Source organism: Harpia harpyja, chromosome 19, assembly GCF_026419915.1.
Source record: "Harpia harpyja isolate bHarHar1 chromosome 19, bHarHar1 primary haplotype, whole genome shotgun sequence".
NCBI classification, from domain to species: Eukaryota; Metazoa; Chordata; class Aves; order Accipitriformes; family Accipitridae; genus Harpia; species Harpia harpyja.
Genome location: NC_068958.1, coordinates 20,350,530 through 20,364,306, shown reverse-complemented (window position 1 = coordinate 20,364,306; position 13,777 = coordinate 20,350,530). Strand labels below are relative to the sequence as shown.

Here is a 13,777-nt window from a genome sequence, read left to right as displayed (position 1 = left end):
TCAAATTGATAAAACTGTTTCTTCCTGTCAGGAAAAACTAGCATGGGGGGTGGCAAGACCTCGTGCCTCTCCAATTAATAGTCTTAATTGTCCAGCCCACGTCAGCACAGCTCACGATAGTTTGTGTCGTTGTTGCTGAAGTTTAGAGCAGGGGACGTAGCTCACCGACGGCTTTTGTTGCTGATTTTTAGGGCTTTGATGAATATATGAACTTGGTGCCGGACGACGCAGAGGAAATTCACTCCAAAGCAAAACCAAGGAAAGAGCTGGGTATGTCAGTGCGTCTGTGTAACCCGAGCGATGCCTGAATCCTGGCTGCGTGAGCCTTCCCCATAGCAAGGCTTTAAAGCACAAAAGGTGTGAAGAGTGTTGAGTTTGGAGTACAGTGAGCAGATACTGGCTAGGTCTCGGTTCCTGCTGTTTCCTGAGCTGGTGGTTTTGTTGAACGTGAAGGAGAAAGAATCTGCCTCTGCCTGAGGCGAGTCTTTGTCTTTCAAATGTGGGGAACAACGGATGGACTGCGCTGCACGTTTTCTGCAGCCCGGGTGGCTGGAGGGGTCCAGTCGAACTCCTGCTCAGGAATATGGAAGGCAACACGCAAAATGCTGAGCTGCTTGGGCACTGAAAAGAGCTAGGTCTGAGGGGATTTCTCTTGTTCCCCCCATGGTGGTGAATGTAGTAAAGTTGCACTATACAGGTGTCTCTCACTTCCTAGGGAAAAGAAATGGCGCCTTCTAGACCGTGAATTCCTCCTGATTTGTATTGGAATGCCTCTGCTGGGCAAAGCAGTGTCCCTTAATTGCCATCCATTTAAGCGTTGGCTTGTGCAAACTGCAGAAATCGTGCTTGAAATTTAATTTAATTATCAATGGCATCAGTAACACATTTGGAAGAATGTTTCTTGTCAGACTTCTACCTGAAGGAGCGCCAGTAATTTCTAGCAGGAGATGCGTAGGAATCTGTATGACACAAGAGCCTGTTTTTGAAGGTGCTAAGGGTCAAAAGTGAATAGTCCCATCAATACTGAAGAAGGGAAGAAAACCTTGCACTTAACAACTGGTCTTACTCCTGTTGTGGTTTAAGCCCAGCCGGTAACAAAGCACCACGCAGCCGCTTGCTCACTCTCCTCTCCCCCTGCCGCCCCGGGCCACGGTGGGATGAGCAGAAAACATAAGGCAGGCTCGTGGGTCGAGGTAAGGACTGGGAGAGATCACTCACCCCTTATGGTCACGGGCAAAAGACAGGCTCAGCTTGGGGAAGAAACAAAATCAATGTAGTTTACTACAAATCCAAAGAAGCCAAGGATATTAGGAAGTCAAACCAAACCTGCGAACACCTGCCCCCCACCCCTCCCTCCTTCCCGCCTCAACTCCACTCCCGGGTTTCTCTCCCTGCTCCCCCGGCGGCGGGGAATGGGGGCTGGGGTCGGTTCCTCACAGGTTGTCTCTGCCGCTCCTTCCTCCTCAGGGGGAGGAGGACTCCGCGCTCGTCCCCTGCTCCACCGCGAGGTCCCTCCCACAGGAGACTGTCCTTCAGGAAGGTCTCGTCCTTGCCGCGGGCTGCAGTTCCTCACAAACTTCCCTGGCGTGGGTCCTTTCCGCGGGCTTCAGTTCTTCCCGAACTTCCCTGGCGTGGGTCCTTTCCGCGGGCCGGTCTTCAGCCACACGCTGCTCCAGCGCGGGCTTTCCCATGGAGCCACGGCCATCTTGGGGGGCCTCTGCTCCACCGTTCGCCTCCAGGGGCTGCAGGGGCATCAACCTCCTCGGGTGCCCCTCCTGCCCCCCGACCCCGGTGTCTGCAGAGCTGTTCCTCTCACATTCCTAATCCCCCTGCTCGCTGCAGGTTCCCCTTCTGAAATAGTTTATCCCAGAGGCGCTACCACTGTCGCTGATTGCGTCGGCCTGGGCCAGAGGCGGGTCCGACTCCGAGCTGAGGGAGCTTCGAGCAGCTTCTCACAGGAGCCACCCCTGCAGCCCCTGCGCTGCTACCAAAACCCCGCCACACAAACCCATAACAACTCCCTTTGCCAAGCAGTCAAAACCCAGAAACTAACATGAGAACCCAACTTGTCCTCTCTTTATTTCAGATTTGGGAAAATTCCCTGCTGGAAAAAAGAAAATCCTGGAAAATCCGCTAGTGTTTGTGTGAGTAGAAGGTTCCAACCTTTTGTTATTAAGCTGTAAGAACTATTTCATGCCGTTTTGTCCAAAAGCGTCAGAAATACTTGCACAGAAATGCGCAGCATCTGAATGGAAGGCGTCAGAACCGCTTGAATTTGAGCTTTATCTGGTGTGGCTGCAGGTTTTGTGGCATTTAGTATCTTCAGAACAGTAAGAATCAAAGTATCTGACTTTGCATCCAAAAAACCTGCTTGTGGCTAAAGAAGATCAGTTTCAGCTCTGGAGGCACCAAAAAATCATCAGCTGTCAAATTGGACCTAAGCCATCTTTTCAAACCTTCCGTGATCTTGCTGCAATGCGTGATGATGGATATATGGATTAGAGAACAGCGTACGATGGCAAACTTGTAGCATTGGCTCTGATGTAAAAAGAAAACAAATTCTTTCCTAAAATCAAAGTAATTCCAAATTCTTGGTACCGTGCAGCCACGCCACTTGCAAAGGAAGCATTTCCCTGCCTCTCAAAGCTTGCTGTATCCTCGATCTGCTGTCTTCCTGCTGTTAATTGATTGCAACTCTGCGTGTCTGATTAGGGCTAAGAGTTGCTCTCGATAGGGATATCATACAACATATGCTGTGCACGCTCGTGTGTATAGATACGTTTATACTGTACGCGTGTACATAGGCATGCCTGTTTGTGTGCTGGCCCTAAAATCACTCGTGTTCTAAAGCATCAGCCTTGAAGGCATATTCATCAAACCGTTCTGTAGATCTTTTGTTTTTACGGGTTCCCTCAAAATGAGAGACTTTTTATGCAGTCTGCTGTGGCAAATAGCCCCACATTCTAATCTTTACTATCACTCTTGTTGACTTTATCGTCACTCGCTCTTGGTGTGTGTATAAACAGGTATGTGTATGTATGTTCAGACAGTATTTAACAGGTAGAGTTGACTAAAACAAATGTAAAGAGTGGAAATTCTGACTCTTCTGCTTCAGCTTTGGACAACTTGGCTTCAGATTCTCATCCAGAGATGAGATGTGTTAGCAAGAGCTTGTTCTGTGCTTCAGATGACCCGATGGGTGGTTTGCATACGCATCATAACGCAGCATTGTCTATGTAACTTGTGACACCTAGGGCGCTGTCAGCCTAGTGGAGTGCGGTAACAAGCAGGTAAATCATCAGCAGCTGTTTGCAGCTGGGGTAAGGCTGACGGATTGACAGGGGGGTTGAGAACACGTAGTTCCTGGTGCTCTGCCTTCCTTGTGATCTGACTGTCCTAATAAACGGGGGGCGTTAAGCATCTTTAATACTTTTGTAAGCGATTAAAGGCACAAAGTAGAGCAGCAAGAGAGACTGCCCAAGTGGAATACTTTGTGCTTTATAACCCACAAGTACCCACAGGTAGGTGCAATAATACTCCCCTCGTGCGTTTGTTGGGGTGCAAAACAAAGTTTTGTTCCCTTCTTGGTCTTTGGTACAGGATAAAGGCAGGTCAGCAAGCTGGAAGGTTAGGCCAGGGAGTAGGACTGTTTCTTCTTTTTCACCTACTGATACCTTTCTTTAGGGTTACTTTGAAAAAGAAGATTTGACTGATCAAGCCATCAGGAGACTTTCAGTCCAAGAAAGAGCGAAGCCAGCTCTTGCCAGGACTGGAGGAAGTCCCTGTTGAGAGCGAACCCTTAGGGCCTGAGCTCGTTCTCAGACTTTGTCGATTATGTCTAAGCAAGGAGACGACTGCTACTTCTATTTCTATTCCACCTGTAACAAGGTATGTTTGGGCTTCTTTTGCTTTGGGGTTTCTTGTGGAGTTTTTAGGAGAGGAGGGGGCAGAGGGGGAGGGGACATCCAGATTTCTGTTAACTGAATAAGCAGTTAGATTCTGCTTCCAGTTCTGCTAGCATGGATAATTTTTTAGGCTGTACTGTTTTAATTTCCTTTTTGTTGATTTCCTTTTGGTTACAGGGAGACAGCTGTTCCTTCCGCCACTGTGAGGCTGCTCTGGGCAATGAGAGAGTGTGCAGGCTGTGGCGGGAGGGTCGCTGTTTCGGGACTACCTGCAGGTTCAGACACATGGAAGTCGAAGTGAGTGTTTGCCTAAAGATGTGTTCTCAAACTAAATCCCTGAAAGCATTTTTCCTTGCTGTCGGTAGACTGAATGTGCTTGTACGTGATAGCTTTACTTGCTTTAAAATGATACTGGTTTCTGTTACTTGGAGGGGGGTGGGAGGAAGTTGGGGGAAGAAAAATCAATTTCTTAGGTATATCTCAGCAAGACATTTTTGTATTAGGTGCTGACGTTGTTCTGAGGTCTTGGGGTAGCACAGGGTGGGGAGGGAGAAGATGGGAAGGAGATAAGGCTCTGAAAGGTAAATTGAGAGAGATTCAAGCTAGGCAATTTAAGGCATTTTTTCCCTCTGAATAATCTCAGTATTTTGCACGTTGTCTTAGTTTAACCCACCCTGAACTGATGTGTGAGAGCCCCCGTCTTCTCCAACGGAATGACAGGAAAGCTAGATAATATGTAGTTGTTACAGCTTACGCAAACTTTGTCGATCTGCCCTGAAATGCTTTCAGTGATAAACTGCCCTTTGGAATGATGTTTCCGCAGTGCACTGCAATAGCCCTGTCTCTGGCATGACGTGTAACTATGTCTCTTAGCAAATCTCAGGCGAGTGTTACCATGAGCTTTTATTTCTTTCTGTCTTCAGAAAAAACGCAGTGAGATTCCTTGCTACTGGGAGAATCAACCAGCTGGCTGTCAAAAATCCAACTGCGCGTTCCGTCACACGAAAGGACGTTATGTCGACGGACGCTTCTTCCCGCCAAGCAAAAGTGAGTTTCTTGGGTCCTTTTTCTTTCAGCATTAAAGAATTAATTTTGAATATTACTTAGGAGTGGGTACAATGCCGTAGAAGGCATCAGGTAACTGCTCACTGATGAGTGTAGGGAGAAGTGTGCAGTCGCAGGCTCTCAGCTAAACGGACTGTAATTCTGGTATGTAATTTTTTCTTTCATGCTCAGCTTCTCTGTGCTTTGTGTGATCTTTGCACTTCAGGTTGCTTTCCCCTCATTTAATCCTTTCTGGATGGTCGGGTGGCGAGATTAGTGTGTGAAGGGAAGCGGTTGTTCCTGGTGTGTTCGTAGGGGTGGGGAATAGGAAACTCTGAATTCAGTAGCCAGGTGGGTTATGTACCTTATCTACCCTATCTAGACAGTGAGTGCAAGGTTGGGGTGAAAGTTTTACATGGCCAAATGAGAGATGATCCTCGTCTTCCTCTAGCTACGCTTCCAAGTCCCCCTGAGTCTGCAGAAGATGCTGTGAAAATGGCTCAGGTGTCACTGCAGCAAAACAAACTTTCTGTCCAGTCAAATCCCTCTCCGCAGCTGAGGGGGGTGATGATAGTGGAAAACTCTGAAAAGGTCCCAAGTCCTACGCATCCTCCAGTTGTAATCAATGCTGCAGATGATGATGAAGATGGGTACTTTTTACTTCCTGAAGGCATTTCTACTGGAGGTGAATGTATAAATGAGAGAATGCCTGAACTGTGTAGCGTTTAAAGCTACGGACGAGAGTCTGGACTCTTAAATAGTTTTTCCCCGGTATAGCTCTTGCTTATATGAGCTTGTCAAGTCAATATAGCTGTTTAAAAAAAACCCTCCTACAAACAGTTGCTTGTAGTTAAGAATACGAACAGAATGTGAACCGTGGACTGAAACGTCATTGTACGAGCTACATAAGCATGAAACGTCTTGTATAATCCCTGCTCCCTAACTGAATAGGTTTATTTTCGACTTTCAGACCAGCTTTCTGAAGAAGGAGGTGAAACTAAAACAGCTGTCCAGCAACCGGCAACAGAAGCCCCTAGTGGATCGCGGATAATTTCCACTAGGAAATGCAGCGCTAATACAAAGCAAGGTATTCTAGCAGCTGTAGTAGGATGGATTGGAAGGAGAACTTGACGATTAACTCCAAAGCACTATGTTCTAAAAGTACGGTAGAACATAGGGTAGCTGGATGGAGTCAGTTATTTCCATGGGCTCATTCCTGCCTAATAATGTCGTATGTCCCTTGGGTCAGACAGGTCAACTCCTCCTTGTTGACTTTTGTAAAACAAAATAGAGCCACAGCGTGGAGTTTAAAAGCCTGCAAGTGTGTCCTTTCAAACACTGTGGGAAGCCATGTCTAATGACGGAGGAATCTAATATCATGTAGATGGATTAAAACGCTTAAAAGTGCAGGTTTTACTCTGTAGGATGGGAGGAGGGGTGCCAATTGCTTACCAAAATGCCCATCCGTTCTATGGCTTTTTTTACTTGTGGGGAGTGTTGAGAGGGTTTATTTGGAAGACTTTGGAAGGGTTCTGAGCTGTAAGAAGCTTGAGGAAGCGTGCTCTTCAACATGTGCCTTTAGGCCTCAGCTTCATTAACGATTTTCTGTTTTCAGAGGACAATTTAAATTTTGGAATAAAAACAGTTAAAGAAATCAAATTGAAGAAACTAAAGGAAAAAACAAAAAACCAAGGTGGTGAGTTAATATCCCTTACTTTCTTATCCTTCTGCCTTCTGTTCACCTTCATCCTTTTGTTTTTTTTGTTTTTGTTTTTAAGCTTCTGATACTACCTGGATAGCTGGCTATGCACTGGTGAATACAATTCTTGGCACGAGAAAGGAAATTTTGGGGGGCTGTTGGGTTCAGACTGGGAGGTGTATGCAGCTGAGAGCTGCTTGAGTGACAGACTTCCATGCTTAGTTGCAGGCCTTGAGCTACTTTGGCGTGCAGTCTGTTTTCTTAAACTCAAACAGCTGATATTCTAGATTGGAATTCCAAGGGCAAATCAGAGGGAAATTGCTCATTTCTCTTATTTACATGCAGTGGTCATTGTGTGTTTGACAGTAATGGATAACTAATGTCTTTGGTCTTTGTGATAGTTCTTCTGTTTTGGTTGGTTGGTTGGTTTTTTGTTGGTTTTATTTTTTTCCCTAAACATCCTTATGTTTTGCTTGCTCTGATCAGAAGGTCCTTCAGGAGTTTCTGTTCCTCCGCTCCAATCTCGGGCTGTTCCTGTGCCAGAAAAGGAAATTGTACGGACGGTAGTGAGAACTGTGACTCTGTCTACAAAGCAAGGTAATAGCCAATGCTATTGTTTCCATTTCACGGCTCCTCAACCGAAAGGTTAAGTAATAATTAAGGTAATTCAGACACGTTAGCCTGCTGGTGCTGCCTTTTCTAATTAAAACCCTGCTTTTATGCTTAAAGGCCCTGGTTTGATTGCAAATATTTGGCATTTGTAGGTGCTGAGTTTGTCGTATTGCAATAAAAGATCCAGAAGTGGTTTGTCAATACAAGTGTCAGTATGCAAATAAGGGGATAACTGGAAAACCCAGGGAGTAATGAAAGGGAAGACCTATAGAAGATGGTATTATACAAGTAGCCAATTTCTGAAGCATTGACGAGGCTGACAGTGGCACTTGCGGAGAGTAGCGTGATACGAGTCTGTGTATAAGTGGTGGTGTTCGGATCTGCACAAATTCCTTGGAAAGGCAAAAAACGTGTGGCACTACTACTACTCGTAGTCACTCGTTTCTGTGGTTTGGCTGCCAGAAGAGTGTCTTTTGCTGGGACGTGGGCTAGAAGGACAATGCTTTTACTGGCTACTGGTTTGTGTGCACTGAAGAGATTATTCTTTGTTTTAGGGGAGGAGCCTGTGATTCAACTGAACCTTGGTGAGACGATGGGAAAACGGAAAGCCTCCATCGGTAAGAGCTTTTTGTGAGCCGTTGTTCGGGTGCCCTCATCTAAACGTGAACTATATTTAAGGGTATTTTTGCTGCGTGCAGGAGGAAAATACATTTTGGCAGAGATGTATGTTGACGGCAGAAGTGGCAAATTTGGTTAGCAGCTGAAAGACAAATATAAGCAAAGATCCCTGGAAGCATTGAAGTTTGTGGCTGACTGTTCTAAAATCCTCCTCCAGAGAAACGTTCTTAAAGTATTGCTTGTTTTCTCTCTTTCTGAAGCTGGTAAAAGTGTCCTTCCGCTAAAGCGCAACCTTGCTGACAGGCTGGGGAAGAAGACAGAGGTTCTGGATAGTGCTGACAAAGCAGCAAAGAGAGGTACGGCTACTAAGCAGACATCTGGGTTTGATGCACAGATTTTCTGTTTAGGTTTGCTGTTTGTCCTTTCTTCTAACGGTTCTTTTTGCGTGTTGGTTGAGGGCTCGAGGTAGCTCTGAATCCCAGTGAAGTGATGGGTCTCATTTCGAAATGCGAACACCAAATGGAGATTTATGCAGTCTGCCTAACTTTTTCTGTTCTCTCTTGTAGTTCAAGTCCCCAGGTCTCTGAAGGAGAGGCTAGGACTGCCCTCTGAGCAGACCAGTACAGAGACAGATAAGAACTGGCTATTAAGTATGCCTTCCCCTTCTGTCTTTCCATGAACTTTCATGCGACCGTAAAAGTTAATTTAAAAACACCTGCCTGATTCCTCTTGCTCAAGTGCTGAAGCTGTCCTGTTTAGCCACTGTCAGAGATCTGGCTCTAGGGGTGGGGGGGTGTTTTCCACTCGTGCCTCATCAAGGTTTCCGCTTGAAAACTGCTGTGAGCCGTCAGAACCTGCTGTATGCTTACGCAGAAGTAGGACAGAAGCACTACCAGGAGCAGGAGTTTGAGATGTGAACAGAGAGACAACGGTCTGAGAAAGTAACAAAATAAAATAGACTAATTCTTTTTGTGTCGCAACTCTCTCCGGATAGCACTAGTTTTCAAACTACAAGTGGCTTAAAGGAGGAGAATACCGTGCAGAATGGTGCTGTCCTAAGATGCATTCTTGGGATCACGCAAACCTAGTTTTCCTTAGTCCTGTGACAGATTTTGGAGACTTTAAATATTGCTGGACTCTCCTTAAATGTTGGTGCTTCTCTTTTTTTGATGATGACAGAGAAGGCTGCTAAGCCAGCAGGAGAGATCCATGTGAAAACAGTGGAGGAAATTCGACTTGAGAGAGCTCATCGGAGACGAGGAGAACCTCAAGGGAAACCCCAGACTGAAGGATGTTGTAAAACAGAAGATCCCAGCTCGGGGGCAAGACTTTCCCCTGCAGTTCGTGTGAAAACTTTCTCAGGATCCCTGGCTGAAAAAAACCACAAGCGATTGGAAGGAGAGAAGCGAAAACCAGAAGAGTTTCCTACCGAGACAAAAGTTGAGAGGAAACCCAAGAAGCAGAGCATACTTGCTCCGTCTGTGCTCAGCCAAGTGCGCCCGGCAGAGCCGGCAGGTAAAGCCAAGCCAGCAGGAGAAGTGCGTGTTAAAACCTTGGAAGAAATCAAGCGGGAGAAAGCTCTGCGGATGCAGCAGAGTGGAGGAAAAGTGCCAGCTCCACCAGCACAACCTGAACCTGCCCCGACAGGGAGGAGGTTGTTACGGATCACAAAGCTAATAGGTAATAAGGTGATTTGGTACCTGCCCTGGTGAAGCGCTTCCCCTGTCAAGCAAATTCAGTTTGCTCAGGATTTGCTTTGCTTTTTCCTTCTGCATATAGTAGAGGGTAGAAGAGTTTAAGGCTACGAAGTCAGAAGGCAAGGAAGTGCCAGAATATGCAACCATATTATTTTCCGTGAATCACGTGATGGTTTTCTGTATTTCCCACTGGAAAATTCTTCCACTGAGGAGCTTTGTAGCCTAGTTTCTTGCTTCTGTTTTTTTCTGCCATCCGCTTGTGGTATGGGATCTTCCCTGGGCTGAATCCAGGCTTACCTTCCTCTTTGGCATATGCGTTGTTTAACTTAGTTATTGATGTATCTATGTTTGCAAAGCATGTATCAACTTCTTAATGTGAGGGCCAGTTTTTGTCAAAATTGGCAGAGCACTAAAGATATCGTTAAGAGGTAACTAGGTTTCTTTATTTCTGCTGTTGACAAAATGATGTGGGGTTTTTGGTTTTTTTTTTGCTTGTTTCGCAGCACCTGGAAGAGAAGAAAAGAAGATAGTGGAATTGAGCAAGCCTTTTCCCAAAGCTGTCTCTGCACCCGCAGAGGTGAGTCCTTTGTGAAGACATACATCTATCTATTCACACAATTTTTGATACATTTTGTTATGTTTTGTTTGTAACTTGCTGCATGCTCCCAGTTTGAGTGTGTTGCTACCTTTCTGCATTTGGAAAGCGCTGCAGTGATGTCGCAAGTCCTGTCACTTTCAATAGCATTTCCAGACAACGTGTTAAACCCCAAGCTTTGAATTAATCTTATTATACCTGACAACGAATAAGAAACCCTATTAGCACCAGATAAAATCTGCGAGGTTAATGTTTTTCTTCTCCGTGACTTTCTCTGTGAGACTGGAAGAAGGAGATCTTAAAATCCTGGGCTAAGAACTTTAATAGAAAAGGCTAGAGGTTTGTATTAGAGGAAGTCAGTCTGCCAGGGAATGCTGTCTTGGGGGAGCTTGTATGACTTCCTGTTGCTGAAAAAGAATGTAATAGATTACAGCTAGAGTCTTCTGCTCTATTGAAGAAGCTTGCTGTGTTGGGAATTGTAGGCTTTTGAAACTATTTCCATAGCAAAGCATGGATCCTGTTACAGGTTACAGGCAACGTTTTATGGGGAAAAATGTCAGATCTGAATGGTATTAACATGCTCTGTTCCACATGGAGCTATTTCGGAGGGATTGCTACTCAGATTTTCTTACTGAAATCTCCATAGATTTTTGTCCTCTTAGTCCTCTTCTTTTGTTTCTTTCCGGCCCTCTGATCAGAGTGCAACTAATTCCAAAGTTCAAGTGAAGAGCCTTGAAGAGATAATGTGGGAGAAGCGGCAGCTGAAGCAACGCCAAGAAGAGAAGCTTCAGAAGGAAGCAGCTGCTGTGCCATCTCCTGTTGAACAGGCAATCAAGGATAAAAGTCGAGCATCAGGGAGTCCTGAATCCAGTGTGGTTTCAGGGTCAGCTTATCAGCTTCCAAAGAGGATATTGGTGAAATCTCCGGGAGATGGGGTTGAAAGCCCAGGAAAGGGTGCTGCCGTATCACCAGGGAAACGGGCAGCTCAACTCCAGGAATGGAAAGCTGAAAGTAAGTGTTGACTGTATGTTAAAGAGTTACTTTAGGTCATGCTTTGAAAGAAAGGCAGAGGGTGACAATTTTCACGTTGTAACTCTGGCTCCTTTTTGTAATTGTTTTGCTCCTTTTTATGGCTTGTTGGTAAACAGAGTTAACGGTGTGGAAGATAGTGCTGAGAATCCGGGAAAAGGCAGTGTAGTTGTGCTGGCTAAATACATTTAACTAGAAGGGTTGTGGCGCTGTTAAGAGAACCTGTTTGTTTGTTGTTTTGTTTTTTTTTTCCTGAGGTAGAGCATGACGGTATCAGTTCTCTCTTCCTTTTACTCTAGCCAAATGGAAGGTGTGCCTGAAGCCTTTGGATGGGAAAGCCACCTTCCCCACAAAGCAGCCACTGAAACGTAAGGCAGCCGAGAGTCATCCCTCTGCCGTGGCGGCTGTGAAGCCATTGAGTGCCACTGGTGGCGACGGGAAGGAGCCTTCAGCTAAAAAAGCAGCTGTGGTAAGGACAGCGACTGAGGCAGTAGTGGGTCCCTAGTAAAATTGATGCCCAAGTTGTACGCTCCTCTTGGAGAACAGGTGGAAGACTGAAATGTTCTCCGGCTCTCTGTTCCCTTTTAAGTCCAGAAGTGGTCGACAGGACACTTGTAGTACCTTTCTGCTTTTTACGAGGTGAATGGCAGTGTTTACATAACGCTCTGCTACGTCCATTAATGCCGTGTTCTTTAGGAAGACCCAAGGTCGTTAGTAAACTTTAAGGGAATACTAACTTTTCTTCAGGTGTGCCCTGGTTCTGTATTTTGGTTAGGGCTCAGCAATGCCAGAGGAGAAGCAGTGGAGGAAGAATCTGCAAAGCAGTCTTTGACCTGTGTATCATAAAAACCACCTTGCTTCTTCCTAGGCCATTGTTCCGGCTTTGCCAGAGGACAGCCTCCTCTCCATACGTGGGAGAGAAAAACCCCAAGCCAGGTAACAACCACAACTTGTTCTTTTTCTTGATCAGTGTGCCTTTCACGTGAAACTGAGTTGTGGTTTTTTTCACACGTGGAAAAATTAGAGTTTTGAGATAATTCATGCCAAAATCCAGCAGAGGAAAAATTTGTCTGAAAGAATAAGCTTCTAGTAGCTGGCTGGACTGCTTATTCAGATTCTTGTCTGAAAATGCTGCAAGTTGGTACAGCTTTTCAATGGCTTCTTGGGTTTTCTGAACGCCTGCAGAGGTTGACTTGGTAACCTTTTTGCAGTCAAATTAGTAAAGGTGGCCAAGTACCTCTGGCTACAAAAATGGAACCTTCTTTGCCAGACCCCAGATGCTGTGTCTTCGCGGATAAATCCCCAAACTGCAAAATGTACCTGCTGATACATTGGACTCTAAAAGTAGCCCCAGGTTAATTGAATAACAATCCCTGTGTAAGGCTGAGGTGTAGGAGGGATTAACTACCGTTTTAAGAGCTGGCTTGCAGAAAACATGTCTCTGCTTAAGGAATGTCATACACTGATTTGCTCTCTTTCTTGTTCTTCCAAGTCCTGTACTGCATCTTGGAAGCCAGGCAGACTCTGTGGCACAGTCAGAGGTCACAAGCTCAACTTCACCTTCTTCACAAGTAGCAGTAAAGAAACGCCGGTTGAGCTTCTCAGGGGCCTGGGAAGCCCCCTTCTCTGTAGAAGACGACTTTGAGAAGTTTCTTTGGGAAATCTCAGGAGGCAAACAGGAAGACGAAGTTGATGTGGACCCAGAGAATGAGGAGGATGACTTCTTCATGGAAATTGGTGAACTGATTGACGGCTGAAAATAAAGAAATAAATAAATTGCAACTGATTATTTTGTTGGATACCCAGAGGTGATTCTTTTTCGAGCTGAGGTTTTGCAATGAGTCTTAAAGCACAGGTGAACTGGTAGAAATTGGCAGTATCTGCACTCAGTTGTCCTGAACTTCCCTGCAGGTCAGAGGTGCGGTCTGAATTTGTGACCCTGCAGAAGACAGCTGAGACTGGGGTCTATTGTGTACCCTGCCACCAGGGATCGTTTTCCCTAGCAGCTACCTTTTGAATGATTTTCTTAAATTTTTGAAGAACTTGAGTCTCTTCTCTTCCTACGAGGATTTGTGAAGCTGCGGGGGCCCTCAGGCATTTGCTGCTGGCAGAGGAAAAATCGGTTGTCGGAGTTGCTTGTCAATACTTTCTCTCTGGGAGAAAACACTTGCGTGCTTTGATAATCCACTGTGCTGTCTTAGTTCCTAGAGGAAAGGTCTGAAACCACAACTGAGCAAACTGCTGTTCCGGCTCCAGAAGGGTCACCCAGCCCCAAGCTGCCGACGCTTTATCCTGCTGCAGGACTTTCTCCCGCTGAGACTTCTGCGCAGACTTCGGGAGAGAGGAAGAGCGTGCGAGAGCCCGGCGAGGAAGGCTTCCCCCTCGCTGCTTCCCTCCTACTGCTCTGTCGTCAGCCTTCGCTGTCCCCGGCCTAGGCTCTGCCCGTGGAGACGGGGTTTGGTGTACACCATGGTTTCTGTAAATATTTTATTCTTCCCTCTTATATTCGTATTCTCCCGAAGGTCCTGTATTAAATGTAGCCTGGCCTCCTCTGCCTTCAGCCGTAGCCTAGCCGTTC

At 46.0% G+C, this 13,777-nt stretch overlaps 1 protein-coding gene across 1 annotated transcript; it reads left to right on the top strand.

Annotated features, from left to right (window-relative positions):
- The first annotated feature begins 3,819 nt into the window (after window positions 1-3,819).
- Window positions 3,820-12,998, top strand: LOC128154813 (zinc finger CCCH domain-containing protein 11A-like). The gene is made up of 16 exons (XM_052815916.1): window positions 3,820-3,888; window positions 4,083-4,202; window positions 4,829-4,952; window positions 5,401-5,619; window positions 5,920-6,036; window positions 6,565-6,645; window positions 7,135-7,245; window positions 7,815-7,877; window positions 8,139-8,238; window positions 8,443-8,528; window positions 9,058-9,558; window positions 10,079-10,152; window positions 10,869-11,181; window positions 11,499-11,665; window positions 12,068-12,135; window positions 12,692-12,998. Exons 1-16 carry the CDS (start codon window positions 3,835-3,837, stop codon window positions 12,954-12,956), a joined length of 2,463 nt encoding a protein of 820 aa, XP_052671876.1. The 5' UTR covers window positions 3,820-3,834; the 3' UTR covers window positions 12,957-12,998.
- The last annotated feature ends 779 nt before the right edge of the window (window positions 12,999-13,777 follow it).